Below are 20,489 nucleotides of genomic sequence, written 5' to 3'. Positions count from 1 at the left end.
GTTCTGGGAACTATTAAAGAAAGCAATGAGTCTTGTCCCAGGTAACATGTATACCAGGAAGACTCTGGAGTTTCTAGAAATTGAACTAATGATTAGATCAATGACAACACTGGCATGAACACTATTATTAAAACTGGCATATTAATAAAAAGAAAGAAATGGAAGTGAAAAGAAGCTCATATTTATTTAACACCTAGAACTGGCTGTTCAAACTCATCCCGGTTTTCCTAATCACTCCCATTCAACCACTGGATCTTCAAATTTTCTTAAGCGATAGATTTGAGCCTTTTCCAGCCCCCTCTGGGCTTTCAACCTAGAAATTAGTAACTCAATTAAATGGACATAAAAATGTCTTTGACAGGTGAGAGTGTACTGTTTTACAGGCACTTTGCTAAGAATATTAATTCTTATATATTTCATGTATGTGTGAAAATAATCACACATGTATAAGAAATATGTTAGTACTGATAGTCATGAAACACAGCCCCACAATTGTTGCTGTGTCATCCCCACAATTGTTATGTTTAAGTCATTTTTTTTTTCTAGGTACAGTGTACTTTATTGATGGTGCATAACAAGGTCGGGCTCTCTAAGCCCCTCCCCTTCCTTCAGGGGGTTCCGATGTTATATTCTCAGTATGTTAAGGGATTGAATTGGGGGCAAAGACTCCCCAGCAACTGAGAGCCTCTCTTCCTCTAGTGCTGTTGCTGGGGCTGCTGGTCCAGGGGGGCTCTTACTCCTTGGAGGCCATGTGGACCATAAGGTCCACCACCCTGTTGCTGTAGCCAAATTCATTGTCATACCAGGAAATGAGGTTGACAAAGTGGTCGTTGAGGGCAATGCCAGCCCCAGCATCAAAGGTGGAAGAGTGGGTGTCACTGTTGAAGTCACAGGAGACCACCTGGTCCTCGGTGTAGCCCAGGATGCCCTTTAGGGGACCATCGGACGCCTGTTTCACCACCTTCTTGATGTCATCGTACTTGGCAGCTTTCTCCAGACGGCAGGTGAGATCCACGACAGACACATTGGGGGTGGGGACACGGAAGGCCATGCCAGTCAGTTTCCCATTCAGCTCCGGGATAACCTTGCCCACAGCCTTGGCAGCGCCAGTAGATGCAGGGATGATGTTCTGGGCAGCCCCACGGCCATCGCGCCAGAGTTTCCCAGAGGGGCCGTCCACGGTCTTTTGGGTGGCAGTGATGGCATGGACTGTGGTCATGAGTCCTTCCACGATGCCAAAATTGTCATGGATGACCTTGGCCAGGGGGGCTAAGCAGTTGGTGGTGCAGGAGGCATTGCTGACAATCTTGAGGGAGTTGTCGTACTTCTCGTGGTTCACGCCCATCACAAACATGGGGGCATCGGCAGAAGGGGCAGAGATGATCACCCTCTTGGCACCGCCCTTCAGGTGAGCCCCGGCCTTCTCCATGGTGGTGAAGACACCGGTGGACTCCACGACATACTCGGCACCGGCCTCGCCCCACTTGATGTTGGCGGGATCTCGCTCCTGGAAGATGGAGATGGCCTTCCCATTGACAACAAGCTTCCCATTCTCAGCCTTGACGGTGCCCTTGAACTTGCCGTGAGTGGAATCATACTGGAACATGTAGACCATGTAGTTCAGATCAATGAAGGGGTCATTGATGGCAACAATGTCCACTTTGCCAGAATTGAAGGCAGCCCTGGTGACCAGGCGCCCAATGCGGCCGAATCCGTTCACTCCGACCTTCACCATCGTGTCTCGGGGATGCGGCTGGGACTGCACGGGAACGGGAGAGGCGGCTGTCTGTCGCACGAGGAGGAGCAGAGAGCCTGTTTGAGTCATTTTTGTCAATCCATCTTATCCAGGATCTCCCTCGTCTTCAATGACCTTCCACTTTAGCAAGCATGATGTCTTCTTCCACGGACTGCTTTCTCCTCATCACATGTTCAAAGTATGTGAGACAACATCTCACTGTCTTTGTTTCTAAGGAGCATTCTGCTTGTGTGTCTTCCAAGACAGATTTGCTTATTTTTCTGGCAGTTCCTGGTGCTTTCAAAATTCCTTGCCAACACCAAAGTGCAAATGCATCAATTCTTCGTGGGGTTTCCTTAATCGTTGTCTCATTGTCACATGTATATGAGGCGACTGAAAACATCATGACTCGGGTCAGGCGCACCTTAACCCTCAAAGTGACTTCTTTGTTCTTTAAGCTTAAAAGTAGTCTTTTGCCGCTGGTTTGACTAATGCAACACATCCTTCGGTCTCTTGGCTGCTGCTTTCATGAGCATCGATCATGAACCCACGTAGAGCAAAGTCCTTAGTATCGTCAATCTTTTCTGTTTAGCATGATGTTTTCTATTGGTCCAGGTGAGAGGAGCTCTATTTTATTTACATTGAGTTGCAACCTATATTGAAGGTCGCCATCTTTGATTGTCATCAGCAAGTGCTTCAAGCCCTATTCACTTTCGGCCAGCAAAGCTGTGTCATCTGCATGTCATAGGTTGCTAACAGGTCTTCCTCCTACTCTTGAAGCCTCACTCTTCTTCACATGGTTCAGCTTGTTGGACTATTTGCTCAGCATGCAGACTGAATAAGTGTGGTGAAAGGATGCAACCGTGACGCCCACCTTTCTTGCTTTGAAGCCATGCGATATCCTCACCTGCTATTAGAAGGGCTGCCTGTTGGTCTGCGTCCAGGCTCCAAACGAGCACAATAGAACTCACATTCTTCACAATATTAGCCACAATTTGTTATGATCCATGCAGTTGAATGCTTTTGTGTAGTCAATAAAACACAAATAAACATCTTTCTGGCATTCTCTGCTTTCAGCCAAAATCTGACATCACCAGTGATAGCTCTCATTCCATGTGCTTGCCTAAATCTGATTTGAATTGCTGGCCACTCCTTGTCAATTTACTATTGCAGCCATATTTTAATTATCTTCAGCAAAAATGACCCTGCATGTGATTTCAATGATGTGATTTGATGATTCCCACATTCTGTTGGATCTCTTCCTCTCTGTTGGTCAGGTGACCGTTTTCTAAATCCGTTGGCATAGAATAGTGAGTGCTTCCAGGGCTGCATCAGCTTGTTGAAGCATTTCAGTTGGCATTTCATCCATTCCTGGAGCCTGGTTTGCTAATGTCTCCAGTGGACTTCTTCCTTCAGGAACTTGGGTGTTTGGTCATACACTACTTCTTGAAATGGTTGAATGTTGGTGAATTCTTTTTGGTATGGTGATTTTTTTTTCTATTCCTTCCATCATCTTCTGATGCTTCCTACATCATTCACTATTTTGTCCTTAGAATCCTTCAATATTGCAACTTAATATTTAATTTTTTTCTTCTGTCCTTTCAGCTTCAGATATGCTGAATGTGTTCTTCCTTTCTGGCTCTCTAACTTTTTTTTTTCTGAGGTTGTGAATCTTTTTTTAATTGTTTTATTAAGGGTTCATACAACTCTTATTACAATCCATACATATATCAATTGTGTAAAGCACATTGTACATTCATTTTCAAGCATTTGCTCTCCACCTAAGCCCCTGGCATCAGGTCCTCATTTTTCCCCTCCCTCCCCATGTCCCCCTCCCTCATGAACCCTTGATAATTTATAAATTATTATTTTGTCATATCTTGCCCTGTCCGATGTCTCCCTTAGCACACTTTTCTGTTATCCATCCCCCAGTGGGAAGGTCACACAGATCCTTGTAATTGGTTCCCCCTTTCGAATCCACCCTCCCTCTGTCCTCCCAATATTGCCACTCATACCACTGGTCCTGAAGGGATCATCCACCCTGGATTCCCTACGTTTCCAGTTCCTGTCTGTACCAGTGTACATCCTCTGGTCTAACTAGCTCTCTAACTTTGTTGTTCTGTGCATTTCATTATCATTCTTTACTTTGTCTTCCAAAGTTGCCCTTTGAAAATTTCTGATAAGCAATATTGTTTCATTATATCATCATACTTTAGCTACTCTATATTCAAGAGCAAGCTTCCGGATTTCTTCTGTCATCCACTTTGTTCTTTTCTTTATTCCCTGCCTTTAAAAAAATTACTTTCAGTGGAAAAGTAAATTTTATTGATGGATGAAAAACTAACCTGATTTTAAAAAGTATAGATGGTAAACAATAATCACTAAATTCTTCTGGAATTCTGTTTTTCTTCTCACTTTAAGCCAAAAGAACACAAAATTAGAGACTGTCAGTGAGCCAGTCATTTTCACTTCCTTCAACAAAATCTGCATAATTCAGCAGTTGTATAGCATTAAATATTTACTTTTTTTTACAAGACTAGCGTATACTTTAATTAGTGAGCATTTAAGTTTTCAGTTCTCATAGAATACATGTTCCCATAAGACATGCCAAAAGTAAGAAAACAGCAGCTTGTTGCCTCACAATTTTATATTTGTTGAGAGATCAGCAAAGAATATTTACAGGTTAACATTCAGTTGGGACTCAATAAGAAGTTAATAAATCTACAAGGCAACCTCTTCTCTCAATGGAACTTCTCTATATTCAAAATTTCCCCAAGTTGTTACTCTTGGGATTGAGAAATTAATAATGTGAGATTACCAAACTTTTCTAACTTTAAACTCACCCTAGGGCATCAGTAAGAGATTTCAGCACAACAGAGCAGAGTTTTCAACAATTAAGCACAGTTTTAATTTTCTGTTAAATCTTTAAGAGTTAGCAGTCTTGCCCATTTTCCGTCATTGCCTGAACGAACACAGAAGACCTTTAATCATAACGTGCTGATAGTAACCAACCGAATCCTCACTTAGAGACTATCCAATTAAAAGGCAAGGGCTCATATTCCTTTTGTCATACTGTGGGTTTGGGGAGTAGTTAAGAGTTAGTTCCTGTATCATCTCACCAGAAAATGGAACTCGGTCTACTTCATGAATACAATTCTTCTCACACTTTTTCCTAGTCATATGGTTCTCTGCGGGTTTAATCTTTGGACATATCTGTTATTTCCTCCTTATAGACAGGCGAATGGCATAACACAGCAGAGGCAAAGAGGTGTACAATCAATTTTTAGGGTGTGAAGTAAAAAGAGTCAGAGTTTCCATAGCATGGCCACAGCTTTGCAGATGCCGACGTCGTGGTAGGTGAAGTAACAAAGGCCAGCAAAGGTCACGGCTGAGAGTGCCAACAGGCCTGCCTTGGCAGCTTTCTGGGTAGCTTCCCCGTGGAAATAGTCGGTAACAACCTGTCCAGTGCCCCAGTGACTATGAAGCGTGGGGGCTGCTGCCAGGGAGTAGTCCATCGCCGAGCAGGGATTCAAATAAGCAGCTGGGAGCAGGCCCAGGAGCAAAACACTGACCACCCTCTCACCAGTCCAGTGGATTGATGCAGCCTTGGAGCCAGCGTGGTGACTGGGGGACAGGTGGATGTGCTGCACTCCCGGAGTAGAGCGGTCCTGGAGAAATGCTGAGGTAAGTGCAGGTCTGACCACTGGGGCTCGGTGGAACAGAGCTCGGGCTCCCGGGGCACCGCGGAAGACGCTCAGCCTCAAAACCACCGCCATCGCATTTCCTAGGGCTCAAGGTCACCCAGCACCTCAAATATTTACATTTTTTTCTGAAACCCTGAAAGTTTTAACTTTTGTATTGACATCAAAGGCTGATGTAATCACCTACTTTGGATGGATTCAGAGATTATTTTCCCTTTTCTGTTGCCCTGGTATTTGGCTAATTCTACTTGCAGTATTTTCATTTTAGATCTTTCTTGTTCTAATGCAGCATGAAGTGAAGAAACCTGTGTAATTAGTACTTTGCGATCCACCAGCATGCAGGAGTACTTCCGCTTTATCTCTCATTTCACCTTCCTGAAGCATTTTCAATAACTGTGCACTTTTTGCCTTCACTTCTTTAACTTTACCTCCCATCGGGGGATCGCATTTTCCAGCTTCTGGATTTCAGCCCCTTTGCTTTTCAGTTCCAATGCTGGGCTTCCACATCTTCCATATTTCCGAACTACTTCCTCAGACTTTTTACTCATGTGAGCTTCAGATGGAAAATCTCTTAGTGACACTGTGAGCGCTTTGTCTTTCCCCTGATGATTCTCTCATCTTTGTAGTTTATACCTCTTGACTGAATGGAGGCATTTTTCGGATTTTCATACGCCTTGTGGTGCTCTTCAAATTCCAGCTTACTTAGCAACAATGCCTCGTCAAAATTTGCTTCAAACATTTCAGATGTCAGCTGCTCATCTCTCTGTCTCTACTCCTGCCGGTTTTCTTCTCCCGGGTCCTTCTGTACTGGGTTGGACAGTGAAAGCTCATGCTGAGTGCTACGAACAGCATGTAACAATTTCTGGGGAATTTTCTTAAAAGCAAGACTTTGAAGCTATTTGCTTACCTCTGCTGTTGTTTCATCTGTTTCTTCTTTTCTCTCTCTTTTTCTCATTTGTAGTTGATTTACTTCCCAAAGCTTGAGACTTTCCAGTACTGAGACCTTTGCCTTTTTCAGGCTCAGAATGGGACCAGAGCTAAATATTGAAATCGGATTTTCTTCTGGTGACAGTAAAAATTGGTACAACCACTATAGAAAACTATCAGTCAATACTAAGTACCAAGCAGAGAGCTAAGTACTGCTGAGGCCATTGTAAGTATTTTTCTTTTAAAACACTTCTATCAAGAATAATTCTTCATTGGTGGATGAAAGTCAAATTTCTCACATTAGTTGTTAACCAATGTTAAAATACTTCCTCACACAAAGAACACAGCAAACGAAACAGGGCTGAATGGGAGACCCCACCCAAAGCACACTGAGCGTTGACACTGGGCTGGGTCGAGTGCAGAGAGTTGGAGTCGGCTCCCACTGGGTGAGAGTGGATCCTGTGATCGTCTGCATTTGTCATCATTGCATGTGTTTCGTGAGTCTGAAGAGGACTTTATAGATTGGTATCGGACCTATGGACTAACATTGGACTTATGGACTTGATCTGAACTGGCTGGGACGTTTTCTCAACATTCAATTGCTCTTGTATATAAACCTCTTTCTTATTACATATGAATGTGTATGAATTTGTTTCTCTAGTGCACCCGGACTAACACACCATCTATAGGAAACTCTCCCTGTAGTTCTTTTAATGCAAAACCAGAATCAAACTCACCGCCATTGAGGCAATTCCACCTCAAAACAACCCTATGCAGTATCTGGCATACTAATTAAAGAGTCAGTATTCAAACAAAAATGTTGTTGGATAGATGAGCGAGTGAATGGATATCATTTGAAATGGTAACCTGTAGATCTGTGGGGACCGGGGTGGGCGTGGGGGAGGTGGGGCGAGATCTGATCTGATCTAATAGTCTCAGGGGGATTAAATAAAACAAAACAAACAGGAACTCTTTAAAATCATATCTTTGGGATGATCCCAAATGCCTGTCTGTCCAGATGCAAAGCAATAAAGCACATTTATCTACGTCTCTCAAACGCACACAGGCAACACAGGACTGGGACCTTTTTAGATGGGTGCGGCCGGAGTCTCTGAACACGAAGCACAAGGGAAAGGGCTCCGAGTCGTCGTTAGCACTGCTCTGGCCCTGCCTCTGCCCTGTATTTCTTCTCCACTGCTTTTTAAAGTTGAGAGCAAAGGAGAATAAATAGCTTCCTGTGACCCAGAATCTAATGGACAAGGAGGAGCCCCTAATGCCCAGAGAGACTTTTTCAAAGTACATACTCTTTTTCTGAGGCTAGAGTTTGGGACAATTTTGCAGATGCTTGAACATAAACTTTAGTCAAAAAAATAGCTAACGAGGTGTCTATGGACTAGTTAGGCTGCAATCAGACATTACATGGAAACACTAAAGGCAACTCGGGGCAGGAGACACAGCAATGAGTGATCTCAAAGGCCTCTCATCAAAAACCCTCCTCCACACAGGTCTCGTGAAGACAGAGTTTCCTGATGACGATGGAACAGCCGGATTTTACCTTTGCTGCCAACACCTTCATCGGCCCACTTCTCTCCTCTATCAGGTCTCCCTGCCAAATAAGAAAATGCAAAGTAAGTAAATCACATCGATTCTTTAACTGTCAACATGGGTCGACACAGTATTTGATTGACTTGTCCCCATCACGTTTTCTTGAAGATTAAAGTATTAGCCTGCCTTCCAAACCAACACTGCCCTTGAGTCCATTCCAACTCATAGAGATCCTATAGGACAGGGTAGAACAGCCCTTGTGGGTTTTAGACGGCAACTATTGGTGGGAGCAGAAAGTCTCCTCTTTCTCCCGTGGAGTGGCTGGGAGTTCCGAACTGCTGACCGTGCCTTCTGCAGCCCAACTCATAGCCACCACATCACCAGGACTCCTTAAAACACTAGAAGATGGGCTACAGCAAGGCTAATGGTACAGAAACTAATTCTTGGCCACGCTGGTGCATAAGAGTAATAAACTCAAAACAAACAAAAAATTCGGGGCCCTTGAATCAGTTTTGACTCATGGAAACCCGAGTCAGAATTGACTCAGTGGTTGTGAGGAGTTTTTTTGTTTTGTTTTTGACAAAGAGCACCTGAAAGATGACACACAAAGACACCAGCTTTGGAAGACGTGCAAACTCAACGACACTGACTCTCTGGCACTGTCTTCTGATTGCTGAACTGAGCTGAAGCTCCAGCCAGAGAGTTCCACCACGTGAGGCCCTGGACTCAGCTGAACATTGCATAAAACCAGCCAGCGGCTCTCCACCGGCCAAGCAAAACCTTCACTGGTGAAAAGGACTGGTTCCCAAGTTGTGTTACTATTACTAGGCCTGAAGTAATTCCATTTGGAAGTTGGTTTAAAACTCGTCTACTAGGAAAACAGGTTCTGTGTCTCATAGAGGGAGGAACCTGCTCAGAATACCTGAAACTGAAAGGACCCAAGAAAAATATGTCAGCCTTGGGTTGTAATTTTGAAAGATTCCATAAACAAAATATTGAATGATGCAGGAAGCATCAAAATAAGATGGAAAGAGCACGCAGAGTCACTGCACCAAAAAGAATTAGTCGAAAGTACACCATTTCCACATATTAGCAAGAGCCAGTGCTACTGAAGAAAGACGTCCAACTGTCCTGAATGCATTAACCACAAACAGTGGGTTTCATGAAGCTGGAGAAGCACTGGAAGCACTCAGCTATCCTGGGAAATTTGGAAGAGAGCCACTTGGCAATTGCCTGGAAGAGATCCATAGTTGTGCCCATTCCAAAGAAAGGTAACCCAACAGAATGCTCCAACCAGAGAACAATGTCATTGCTGTTGCACCCGAGTAAAACACCATCCAGCAACAGTTGTAGTGGTGCGTTGGCAATGAGCTTCCAGAAAAGACTGAGAAGAGGATGGGGAACAAGGGGTGTCATGGCTGATGTCCGATGGACCTTGGCTCAAAGCAGAGGACCCCAGAAAGATGTTGACATGGGTTTCAATGACTGTGCAAAGGCATTCGGCTGTGTGGATCATAATAAACTGTGGATAATGTTGAGAAGAACGGGAATTCCAGAACATGTCGTTGTGCTCAGGAAGAACTTGTCCATGGATCAAGAGGCAGATCTGTGAAAAGAACAAGGAAATGCTGCCTGGTTTAATCTCAGGAAGGGCGTGTGTCAGGTTTGTATCCTCTCGCTGTACTTGTTCAATCTATATGCTGAGCAAGTCATCGGAGAGGCTGGAGTCTATGTAGAAGAGTGCGGCAGCAGGATTGGGGGAAGGCTTATTAACAGCCTGGATGTGCAGATGACACCACCTTGCTTGCTGAAAGTTAAGAGGACTTGAAACTCTTGCTAACAAAGATTACAGCCTTCAGTATGGATAACAACTCAACGTAAGGAAGATCCAAACCTTCACAACTGGACCCACAGGTAACATCGTGATCAATGGAGGCAAAGTTGAGGTTGTCAAGGATTTTATCATACTTGGATTCAGAATCAATGCTCAGGGAAGCAGCAGTCAAGAGATCGAAAGACGAGTTGCAGTAGGTAAATCTGCTGCACAAGACAGCTCTTTAGAGCCTTGAAGCGCAAGGCTGGCACCTTGAGGATGACGGTGCACCTGACCGGAGCCCTGGTCTTCTCATTGCGTCATTTGCATATGAGAGCTGGACTCTGAAGAAGGAAGGCTGTACTGGAAGAGGTGCGTCTAGAGGGCTCCTTAGAGACAAGGACAGCGAGACTTTGTCTTGCATATTTTGAACATGGTGTCAAAAGAGATCAGTTCTTGGAAAGGGCGTCATGTTTGGTGGATGGGGTGGCAAAAAAGAGGAAGGCCCTCGGCGAGGTGGAGTGACACCGTGGCTGCATCAGTGGCTCAGGCACAAGAATAACCGTGAGGATGGCACACGACCGGGCAGCGTTTCATTCTCTTGTGCATCCAGTCGCTTGGTCGGAGTCAGCTCGATGGCAGTCCTAACAGTAACATTCATGATCTGTAGATTTGCTGAGATAGATGAGGGCTTACTTCCCCAAAAAAAGAGATGAAAGAAGATAAAATGTATTGTTTGTGCAATCAATCCAAAAGTCAACGAAACTTTCCTTTATAATTGTGATAATTCAAAAGTAAGATCCATGTGAATGCAAAGGCAAAAGAGTCGCATTTATTTTAGACCAGACTTACATCAAGGTACAGAAAATAACAGACAAAAACACAACTTGAGGTTGCTCTAGTTTTTAATATTTCCTGTTTTCTCTCAAACTGGAGTTTGTCCCTGCTGTATTTTGTTAGTCTTGGTAGCCTTCTTGGCTCTCTGTTATGTATTTTTCTGGTTTTTGGTATATGAAACCCAGGATGAGTGAATGTTTTGAGACATAACTAGATTGAGTGTTCTGGAGGGAGGGGGGTTGTAGCAGGGTGGAGGGGGGGAAGGGTAGCGTGGATCTAATAACAGAGAGTGCAAGAAGGAAGGGAAGGTTTTGAACTTGATTGAGGTAGCAGCTTCACAACATTTGTTGATGTACCTGAACTATTGAATTGTAGGCCGTCTGGAGCCTGTCCTAATAAAATGGCTTACAAAGAAAGAGTGCATCAGCAATATAAAGCAGTAGGCGTAGGAAAGGTGGAACAAGGAAGAGTTTTAAAACAAACTTCCAAATTGAATTCACTTCTATCCAGAAATTCTCCCAATTAAAGCAGAAGCAACGAGGCTACTAAAGTAAGCCCTTCAATTAAGTTATTTAAAGAAACTCTCCATCTCTGACTGAGACCTCTTCACTTGTCTTCATAGGTTATATTGAAAACCGTATTTGCATTGTACTTGCAATTTTCTTATACAATTTAGCTGATTAATGCCTGTGGACTCTGAGCAAATTCACGAATCAAGATATTGTTCATAATGCTATATAAAAGATAATAATTTGCTAATTTAAATAACTGCCTTCACCAATTTTAAAAAGATCCCAGGCTAATTTTTCCCTCCTTTTTTTTAACTGTAGTCACAATACCTTTTATTTTTTATAAATCATTTTATTGGGGGCTCATACAACTCTTATCACAATCCATCCATCCATGTGTCAAGCACATTTGTACATCTGTTGCCATCATCATTCTCAAAACATTTTCTTTCTGCTTGAGCCCTTGGCATCAGCTCCTCCTTTTTTCCCATGCCTCTCCCACCCTCCCTCCTGAACCCTTGAAAATTTATAAATTATTGGTATTTTTTCATGTCTGATGTCTTTCTTTACCCACTTTTCTGTTGTCCATCCCCCAGGGAGGGGGTTATATGTAGATCATTGCGATTGGTTCCCCTTTTCTCCCCCACCTTCCCCTTACCCTCCTGGTATCACTACTCTCATGATTGGTCCTGAGGGGTTCATCTGTCCTGGATGCCCTGTATTTCCAGCTCTGATCTGTACCTGTGTACATCCTCTGGTCTGCTGGATTTGTAGGGTAGAATTGGAATCATGATGGGAGATGGGGAGGGAAACATTAAAGAACTAGGGGGGAATTATCTGTTTCATTGGTGCTGCACTGCACCCTGACTGGCTCGTCTCCTCCCTGAGACCCTTCTGTAAGGGGATGTCCAATTGCCTGCAGATGGGCTTTGGGTCTCCACTCCTCACTCCTCCTCATTCACAATGGTATGATTCCCAGGCTAATTTTTAAAATGTTCTAGTATTGGCCTTCTTGTTACAAAAAGCAAACACGATTTCAATAATCTATTCCTGTGCACAAATGACTTTAATAGAAGCAGAGTCGCTCCATGGAAACTATGAGCCCCGAAAACATATCTAAAGACTATTTTGAGTATTAGGCGACTCTCAGGAGCCCTGGTGGCACCAAGGTTAGGTGCTCGATTGACATTCACAGGTTAGCAGTTCAAAGCCTCCTGTCACTAGATGGCTGTTGTTGTTAGGTGCCGGTGAGGCCCTTCTGACTCAGAGCGGCCTTACGTACAACACAATGAAACACTGCCCGGTCCCATGCCATCCTTCAGTTTGTTCTCGTGTCCTGGTGTGCCGTCAGTGGAGCCATTGTGCTGATGCATCTCTTTGACAACTCCTCGACTTGACCAAGCAGGAAGTCCTCCAGGGACTGGTCGCTCCTGAAAACATGTCTCTCCATCCTTGCCTCTAAGGAGCATTCTGGCTGTACTTCCTCCCAGACAGAATCGCTTGATCTTTGGCAGTCTGTGTGCTTTCCCAGCACCATCACTCAACTGCATCAGCTCTCCCGTCTTCCTTTTTCAGTGTCCAACTTTCACATGCATGTGAGGCGATGGAGAACACTATGGCTTGGGTCAAGCCCACCTTTGTCCTCAAAGTAACATTTTCACTTGTCAAGACTTGAAGGAGGTCTTGTGCAGCAGACATGCCCAACGCAATTCATCCTGTGAGCATTGACTGTGAATCCATGTAAGACAGTGTCCTTGACCAAGTCAGCCTTTTCTCCATTGATCATGATGGTACCAAGTGTCCAGCGGTGAGGATGTTGGGCTTCGAGCCATTGAGTTGAAATCCATACTGACTGCAATCCTTGATCTTCATCAGCGAGTGCTTCAAGTCCTCTTCACGTTCAGCAAGCAAGGTGGGTGGTCTGATTACCACAGGCTGTTAATAAGCCTTCCTCCAATCCTGATCCTGCACTCTTCTTCATCTACTCCAGCTTCTCTGAGGACTTGCTCAGCGTGTAGACTGAGTATGGTGAGAGGATGCAACCCTGACGCACAGATTACTTTCTGGAAAACCCTGTAGGGCAGTTCGACTGTCCCGTGGGGTTGCTGATAGTCGAAATCAACTTGACTGCACCTGACAACAGCATCCGATGACAATTTCCTGCCCCTTTCTAATAAGACCTTTGGATGAAAAACAAAGGACAAGCACATTAAGATCGTTCTGCAGGGTTCCGAATGTTCTCTCTTGTACCACATCCTTAGCTCTAAAGGAGCAGCATGCCCAGTCTTAAGAGTGTCCAATGAAAAGAAATCTTACAGATCCTAAAAGAGAGGGAAATGAGTGCATCCTCAGAGGGACTCTGCTCCTGGAATTCTCAGACAACACCTCCTTTGTGCAGCACCCGCTGAGCTTCCACTTGTCCTGGGAAGGAGAAGCACCCATGTCCTTCGATGGTGGAAAGACCCAGAGCCCCAGCTGTGGCCAAATGACTGAGGGCCGCAACAGGCAAACCAAGTCAAAGCATCCTCAAAATAATGGGATCATAACCAACCCAAACTCACTGCGATGGCATCGATGTCGACTCACAACAACCCTATAGGACAGAGCAGAACTGCCCTTGTCCAAGAGCGTAATTGTGTGGGAGTAGAAAGTCCTGTCTTTCACCCAGAAAGTGGCTAATGGTCGAAAACTTCAGGCCTAACGGTTAGCAGCCCAACGTGTAGCCACTATACCACCAGAATTCCTGTCAAGCGGGCTAGTAATATATTAACGAAACTGAAGAGGAAACTGAAATTAAGTGAAGATCAGGCAGCCTAATTATGGCCAAGCTCAAACTCTGTCCTAGATCTTTCTAACTCCCCTCGCCATCGGGAGTAGACGAGGAGTTCTGGTGGCACAGAGGGCTACTCGCTGAGCTGGTAACCACACGGTCAGTGGTTTGAACCCACCAGCTGCCCTGTGGGAGAAAGATGAGGATGTCTGCACCTCAAAGTTTTCAAAGCTCAGCAACCCACAGGGGCAGTTCTACCCTGTCCTGCAGGGTCACCGTGAGGGCCATGGCAGTCAGCGTACATTCCGGAGTAGAACCCAGGGGAGAGCTAATGTCAAACCGTTGGCATCTACTCATGTAGTCTGTGGCTCGGGAATCGAGGAAAGAAAACTAGTGGAAACAGCAGTAAGAATGATTTAAAATCCCATAGGATTCAATCAGCCCATATAATACAAGTAGGTAGGAACTCCCTAGGGGGAGGAGAAAAGAAGAGAAGGGGGAAATCACAAAAGACAAGATGCTAGATGGGCCAGGGGCTTCTGGCTTCCCTGACACCTGGCCATAAGAAGACTGGTGGCTTTCCTCTTGCATTTGACTTTCCCCTCTTATAGAGCAGCTCAAGCCTGGGGAGCTGGAAGAGCTACAAGCAGAGAGGGGGCTCTCAGATCTCAGTCCACACAGCACTCCCACCCCAGGAGCTGGGATCTACTGTGCCTGAGATGCCAGCCTTTCTGACTTGCACCTCACACTCCCAGGGTGCATGAGACAAGATCTTCCCTGTCACATCATGCGCTTGATTCAACACCGTTGCTAGCTCCTTCTGGCTCAGCAGGACCAGTCGCTGTTGGAATTCCTAGGATTCCATCTCAGCTTCTCTTTTTATCTTAGTCTGTGCTTTCTGCCTAGGAAATCTCATTTGTCCTCCAGCTTTAATTAGAATAACTTCCCAAACTATATCATCTGCTCATAACTGGGTTTTTTTTTCCGTTTCAGAAATGAAATCCAACTGCCGGACATCTCATTTGAGTGCTTTAACTCAAAATGTCAACAACTGAACGAATCCTGTTTCTACCAACGCTACTGCTCGCTCTAGTCTTTTCTCTTTGTAAAGGCATTCAAGTGGGCCGTCTAGGCTCATCCCCACAGCTGCACATCCATGAACCACCAAGTCCTACTGAGTCCTCTAGCTACCTCGTCATCCCTCTCCTGGGCACCTCAATGACATCCTAGCTGACCTCCCTGAATCTGCGCTTAGTCTACTACCTGGTATTTCCCACACAACAAATTGGTCTTCTTAAAATGCAAATATTCAACGGCTTCTAATTATTCTTGGTGACTAGATACTTTGACCCCAACTTTGTCTCAAGTCATGTCTCCCCTCCTTCCCCACACTGTATCTGCACTGTCATATTTTCAGTCCCTGAACACACTATGCTTCTTCCTACCTTAAGACTGTTTCCATTGACCGGGAGTTGCATTTCCATCTCTTCCCCTGGTCTAGCTAAGGCCTGCGTATCTTTCAAGTCTCCACATTAACTTCCTTTAAAAGACTGTACAGGACATTCAAGTCAGCAGACAACTCACATACTGTCCTCCTCAATCTCTACTCTCACCTCCTACTCGGTTGGTGGTCCCCAAATTAGGTTTAAATTTTAGTACAATCACTCCTCACTTACTGACATGGTTAGGTCCCAAATAGCAAGTTGTTATGTGAAAATAGAAGATAACTACATCATTACTTAAATACCAAACCAGGGGGAGCCCCGGTCCAGCTTCATTGACAGGAATGAGGAGCACGGACTTTAGAGGCACTTGACAGAAGTAAAAGGGCCGACGGGATGTTAGGGCCCGAATCCCATCTTTTCATCCAGCTTTGGCTACAAAAGCATTTGTTTTGAGTACTGGAAGACACGCAGCTTACGAAGTTGTTTTTCTTTGTGGTCACCCCACAAAGCTGGCCTGCCTTCTCTCTGGAGGTGTTTACACAGATGGTTGTTGTATCTCTGGAAATAGCGCATCGTTAGCAACTTATTCCAGCAATCAGTTCTTGGGCTATCTGTTTGTAGTCATCCTGTGACTTCACAGAGATCAACCCAGGAAAAGACATTCACATCTGGGCTATGCGCCTGGGAGTAATAATATGTGAGAGACTTGTCATCGTTCTGTAGCTATTTTGCAATGTTAATCACATCCAGTGGGCTCGGGCACAGGAACAATTGTGAGAATGGCACAGGACTCGGCTGTGGTCCGGAGTGGGGAGGCCCGGCCATTACTTGGAATTTATTAGGACCTGCCCGGAGTGGGGAGGCCGGGCCATGACATGGAATTTATTAGCCTGAGCTCTGGGCATTCTTCTACCCCAGCCTACATGACAGAGCACTGCAGCTGTAAAGCTTGAGCAAACAAGGGGTGATGCTCTTTAGATAAGCACCCGTGTCCTGCATCCCTTGATTGGGCAAAAGATCATCCTCCCCTGTGCTTGATTTGCATATACATGCCATTCCTCAGCGTACCTAATTGAAGACTGTAAGCCCTTACTGACTCACGGGCAGGGCACGCTCCCCTGAACTCCCTGATTGGTCTGTTGCCAAGGTAGCCTAATTTGCATGTGCGGCGGAGGCTTCCCCCCCCCCCCCCTTTGCTGGCCGTTATATGCTGTGACTTTGTTCATTAAAACGAGACTTGTCTCCATTTTCCGTGTCTCTTGTCCCCCCAATTCCCACTCCCTCCTCCAGGATCCACGTTGAATGTTCCACAGGACGGGACAGGCAGTGTTTCGTTCGGTTGGGTATAAGGTTGCTATGGGTCAGAACTGACTCAATGGCATGTAACAACAACCCTAAGCAGATCCTGTGACTGTTCTATTGTCGACTAGTCACTGCAGACCCAGGTACTGCAAGGAAGCCTCTTTGGGAAGCTCCCACCCACTCACCAAGCACCAATCACAAACTTTCCACACTGCTGTTCTTGCTGTTCGGTGGCAGCCAGTCCGTTCCAGTTCATCCTGGCCCTGTGTGTAGCAGAGTGGAACACTGGGCCATGCTCACAAACATCATGCTCGAGCCCTTTTTGGGCAGCCTGTGTTAGTCTGGGTAGACGAGAGAAACAAACTCGTAAACACGCATATGTATATAAGGGAGAGGTTCATATACAAGAGCAATTGAACATTGAGAAAACATCCCAGTCCAGTCCAAGGCCATCAGTCCAATACCAATCTATAAAGTCCTCTTCAGACTCACGAAACACATGCAATGAAGCCAAATGCAGGACGATCACAAGCCAGTGGGTAGAAAGTCTTTGGGTCCAGTGGCGTTGTAAGCATCTCAGTGCTGGAAGGCTCTGTGGCTTCTCCGGCTTCAGAGGTCTGGTTGCATCCATGTGGCTTGTCTTCTGCAATGTCTCCCAGGGAGTAGTAGAGAAAGAGAGGTATCTTCCGCCTCTAAGGAGGAAGTACCAGATTTCCCAGAATTCTTAGGAGAAGGCCATGCCCACACAGAGGCCTCATTGGCTGTCTCCAGATTGACAGCTTAGACTCCACTCCTGCACTCTTAATCCTTAATTGACAGCAGATTAGGCGTCTACCACACGGCCCTGCATCAGTCCATCACATTGAGGGCCCTCCTCTTTTTCACTGAGCCTCTGCTTTCCTAAGTAGAATGTCCTTTTCCTGGGACGGATCCCTCCCGATCACACACCCAAAGTATTCGAGGCAAAGGCTCACTGTTCTCACATCTAAGGAGCATTCTGGGGGGTACTTCCCCCCCAGACAGATGTGTTTGTCTGACAAAGCATGGCGCTTTCAATATTTTCCACCAACTCCATAACTCAAAGACATCAATTATTCTCCAGTCCCCCTGTTTATAGCTCTGCATTCACATCACATGTGAAGGGATTGAATATGTCACGGCTTGGGTCAGGCACACCTTAGTCACCAAAGTGACATTTTGCTCTTCAATACTTTAAAAAGGTCTTGTGCATCAAGTTGCCCTGGGCAATATCACATTGGATTTCTTGATGCTGTTTCCATGAGTGTTGCTTGTAAACTAAAGTAAAATAAAATCCTGATGTGAATCTTTCTCCATCTATCATGATGGTCACGGATCAAGAGGCAGTTGTGTGACCCAAACAAGGAATACTGCATGGTTTAAATTCAAGAAAGTTGTGCATCAGGGTGGCTGAGCAAATCATCAGAGAAGCCGAGCTAATAATCAGAGAAGAATACAGCATCAGGATTGGATGAAGGCTATGAGATCCAGCCTCACACCAGATGGGTGTAATTGAAGGGGAAAAAATTAAGAGACAGACAAACGCTTTGGGGTACTCACCTCTGCCATGACTTCTCGTGGCAGGTCCATGCAGAGAGAGAGATAATGTATTCCCAACTTCAGCTTATATACCCTTGGCGCATGCAGGCCCCCTAATTATAGGTAAACACATACACAACAAAGTGGGCTGTACCCTTAACCCTAGAGGTCCCTGAGTTCATTGAAGGAGTAATCGAACACCAGTGTTGGGGGCAGGTAAGGGGGGTGAGAGCAGTAGCAACATGTCTGCTCCTATAGATAAAGCTGCTGGCTAGATAGCAATCAGCCATGGGCTTGTAAGAGATAACTTTAAGGCAGCACTATTATGGGAAGATATTATGGGGATTATTTTTATCTGAGAATGTGATTGGGACATATCTCTAACCCACAAGTGTGAAGGCCTCCCTCCACCCCGAATCCTGGCCTGCCAGGCTTCCTAAAATATGAGAGTAAAGAATTTGCCTGCCTAGACTCTCTTCCTGTCCTCTGTTTCTCACAGAAGGCTTATAACATCTGTGATCTGCAAACGACACAACCTTGTGTGCTGGAGGTGAGGAGGACTTGAGGCACTTGCTGATGAAGCTCAAGGACTGCAGCCGTCAGTGTGAATTATAACGCAATGTCAAGAAGACCCAAATCCTCACACTGGGCCAAAAGGTAACATTGTGGTAAGTGGAGAAAAGATTGAAGTTGTCAAGGATTTCATCTTGCTTGGATCCTCAATCAATGCTCCTGGAAGCAGCAGTCAGGAGATCAAATGACACATTGCCTTTTGGGTAAATCTGTGGCACAAGACCTTTTGAAGAGTGACCTCAGCGCTCTCTAAAGTGTTAAAAAGCAAGGATGTTACTTGGAGGACGAAGCTGAGCCTGACCGCACTGTGGCGCTTCAATCCCCTCCTACACATGTGAAAGTTGGACACTGAATGAGAAAGACCACAGAAGAATGGACGCATGTGAATGGTGATGCTGATGAAGAACATTCAATGTGCCATGGACTGCCAAAATAACAAAACAGATCTGCCCTGGAGAAATGCCCACAACCTCCTTAGAAGGGAGGATGGCGACACTGTGTCTCAGTACTTTAGATCCGTTATCAGGAGACCAGTTCCTGGAACGGAACATCATGCTTAGTAAAGTAAACGGGTAGCAGAAAAGAGAGGAAGCCCTCAATAAGATGGATTGACAGGATAGGCCCCGCTGGGCGCTCTCCCCACCTGGGGCTCTGTCACAAGCAGTGTCCGTTTTCTATGGAAATAGGAAAGGATGGAGGCAAGGTTCAGTGCGCTTGCGCTGACGGACCCAAAGCTGGAGGACGGTGGGGAACTGGAGATCGGAAAATCGAGAGAACCTGGCCGCTAGCTGGAGATCCAGAGCAGAGCGGGGATTCAAAGCAGGCCAGAGAGCTGGAGCAGGCAGGAGATCAGAAGCAACGCTCTTGTCTTGGCTTTGGACACTGAGCTGAGTCCGTTTCTGAGAGCATCCTCAGCCGAGGGCAGCAAGGTGGCCAAACTGCCCGCCTTCGCACCCCCTTCTAAACCTCAGAATTCCAACCCTGAAGGTACGTGAAGGGGGCTGGGGCTGGGGGAGAGAGCTGATCGCGTGGGTGACTGTATACCCCCACACGAGGGGAGTGGACAACAGACCCGCTTGCGAATGGATATCGTGGGCGGTGTGAGACACCGCGATAATAAGTAAAGACTTAAACATATGTTGCTGGGGTAGGTGGGGAAGGGAGGGGATAAAGGGGAACTGATATCAAGGCACTCACGAAAAAAGACAATGTTGTTAAACGGATTGTGGTAGCCATTGTGCAATACTGCTTGATGCAACTGCATTACGGAATGTTATGATATCTGCAAGAGCTCCAAATCAAATGATTAATAAAGAAAGGTGGACTGACATCGTGCTGCCCCATTGGAGCGCAAACATAACGAGCATGAGGTAGGCACAGGGCCGGCTGGCGTTCCCTTCTCCGGCATTGGGCGGCGATGAGTCAGGACTGACTCGGTACCTAAAAACACCCGCTTCATGACGCTGTCTCTTGGTCCAGGGGGGAGGATTTCTGTGGCCTTGCCACTGCGCTGTCATCCTTTCTGAAGGCTGTGTCTTTGGTGGTCATCGCAAATGCCTCAAGTCTGCCTTGGAAGCTGCGCTTCCGTCAAGCGAGCTTGTGCCAACTGCGTGTCACGGGTTGTTACTAAGCCTGCCTCCAAGGCTATGCCCCGTTCTTCTCTCTTCCTGTTGTTCAGCCGCGAAGATTGTTTGCTCGGCACACAGACTGAAGAAGCATGGTGTACACTGGTAGCTTCCAGATTTTACCTTCTCTTAAAAACCAAAATCCCATGA

At 45.7% G+C, this 20,489-nt stretch overlaps 1 protein-coding gene and 2 pseudogenes across 1 annotated transcript; all 3 read right to left on the bottom strand.

Moving 5' to 3' along the window:
* Window positions 1-718: 718 nt before the first annotated feature.
* Window positions 719-1,807, bottom strand: LOC142453520 (glyceraldehyde-3-phosphate dehydrogenase-like). The gene has a single exon (XM_075554913.1). The coding sequence runs from the start codon at window positions 1,733-1,735 to the stop codon at window positions 734-736; it is 1,002 nt and encodes a 333-aa protein (XP_075411028.1). The 5' UTR covers window positions 1,736-1,807; the 3' UTR covers window positions 719-733.
* Window positions 1,808-4,881: 3,074 nt separating this feature from the next.
* On the bottom strand, window positions 4,882-5,532 carry LOC142434866 (succinate dehydrogenase [ubiquinone] cytochrome b small subunit, mitochondrial pseudogene; annotated as a pseudogene).
* An 83-nt stretch (window positions 5,533-5,615) lies between these two features.
* Window positions 5,616-7,106, bottom strand: LOC142424888 (G kinase-anchoring protein 1 pseudogene; annotated as a pseudogene).
* Window positions 7,107-20,489: the final 13,383 nt, after the last annotated feature.

Source organism: Tenrec ecaudatus, chromosome 1 (assembly GCF_050624435.1).
Source record: "Tenrec ecaudatus isolate mTenEca1 chromosome 1, mTenEca1.hap1, whole genome shotgun sequence".
Classification (NCBI taxonomy): Eukaryota; Metazoa; Chordata; class Mammalia; order Afrosoricida; family Tenrecidae; genus Tenrec; species Tenrec ecaudatus.
The sequence above is the reverse complement of the archived record's forward strand: the minus strand, read 5'-3'. Positions and strand labels throughout refer to the sequence as shown.

Coding starts and splice junctions, on each gene's coding strand:
- LOC142453520 (XM_075554913.1), bottom strand. CDS start 1,735: ATGGTGAAGGTCGGAGTGAACGGATTCGGCCGCATTGGGCGCCTGGTC.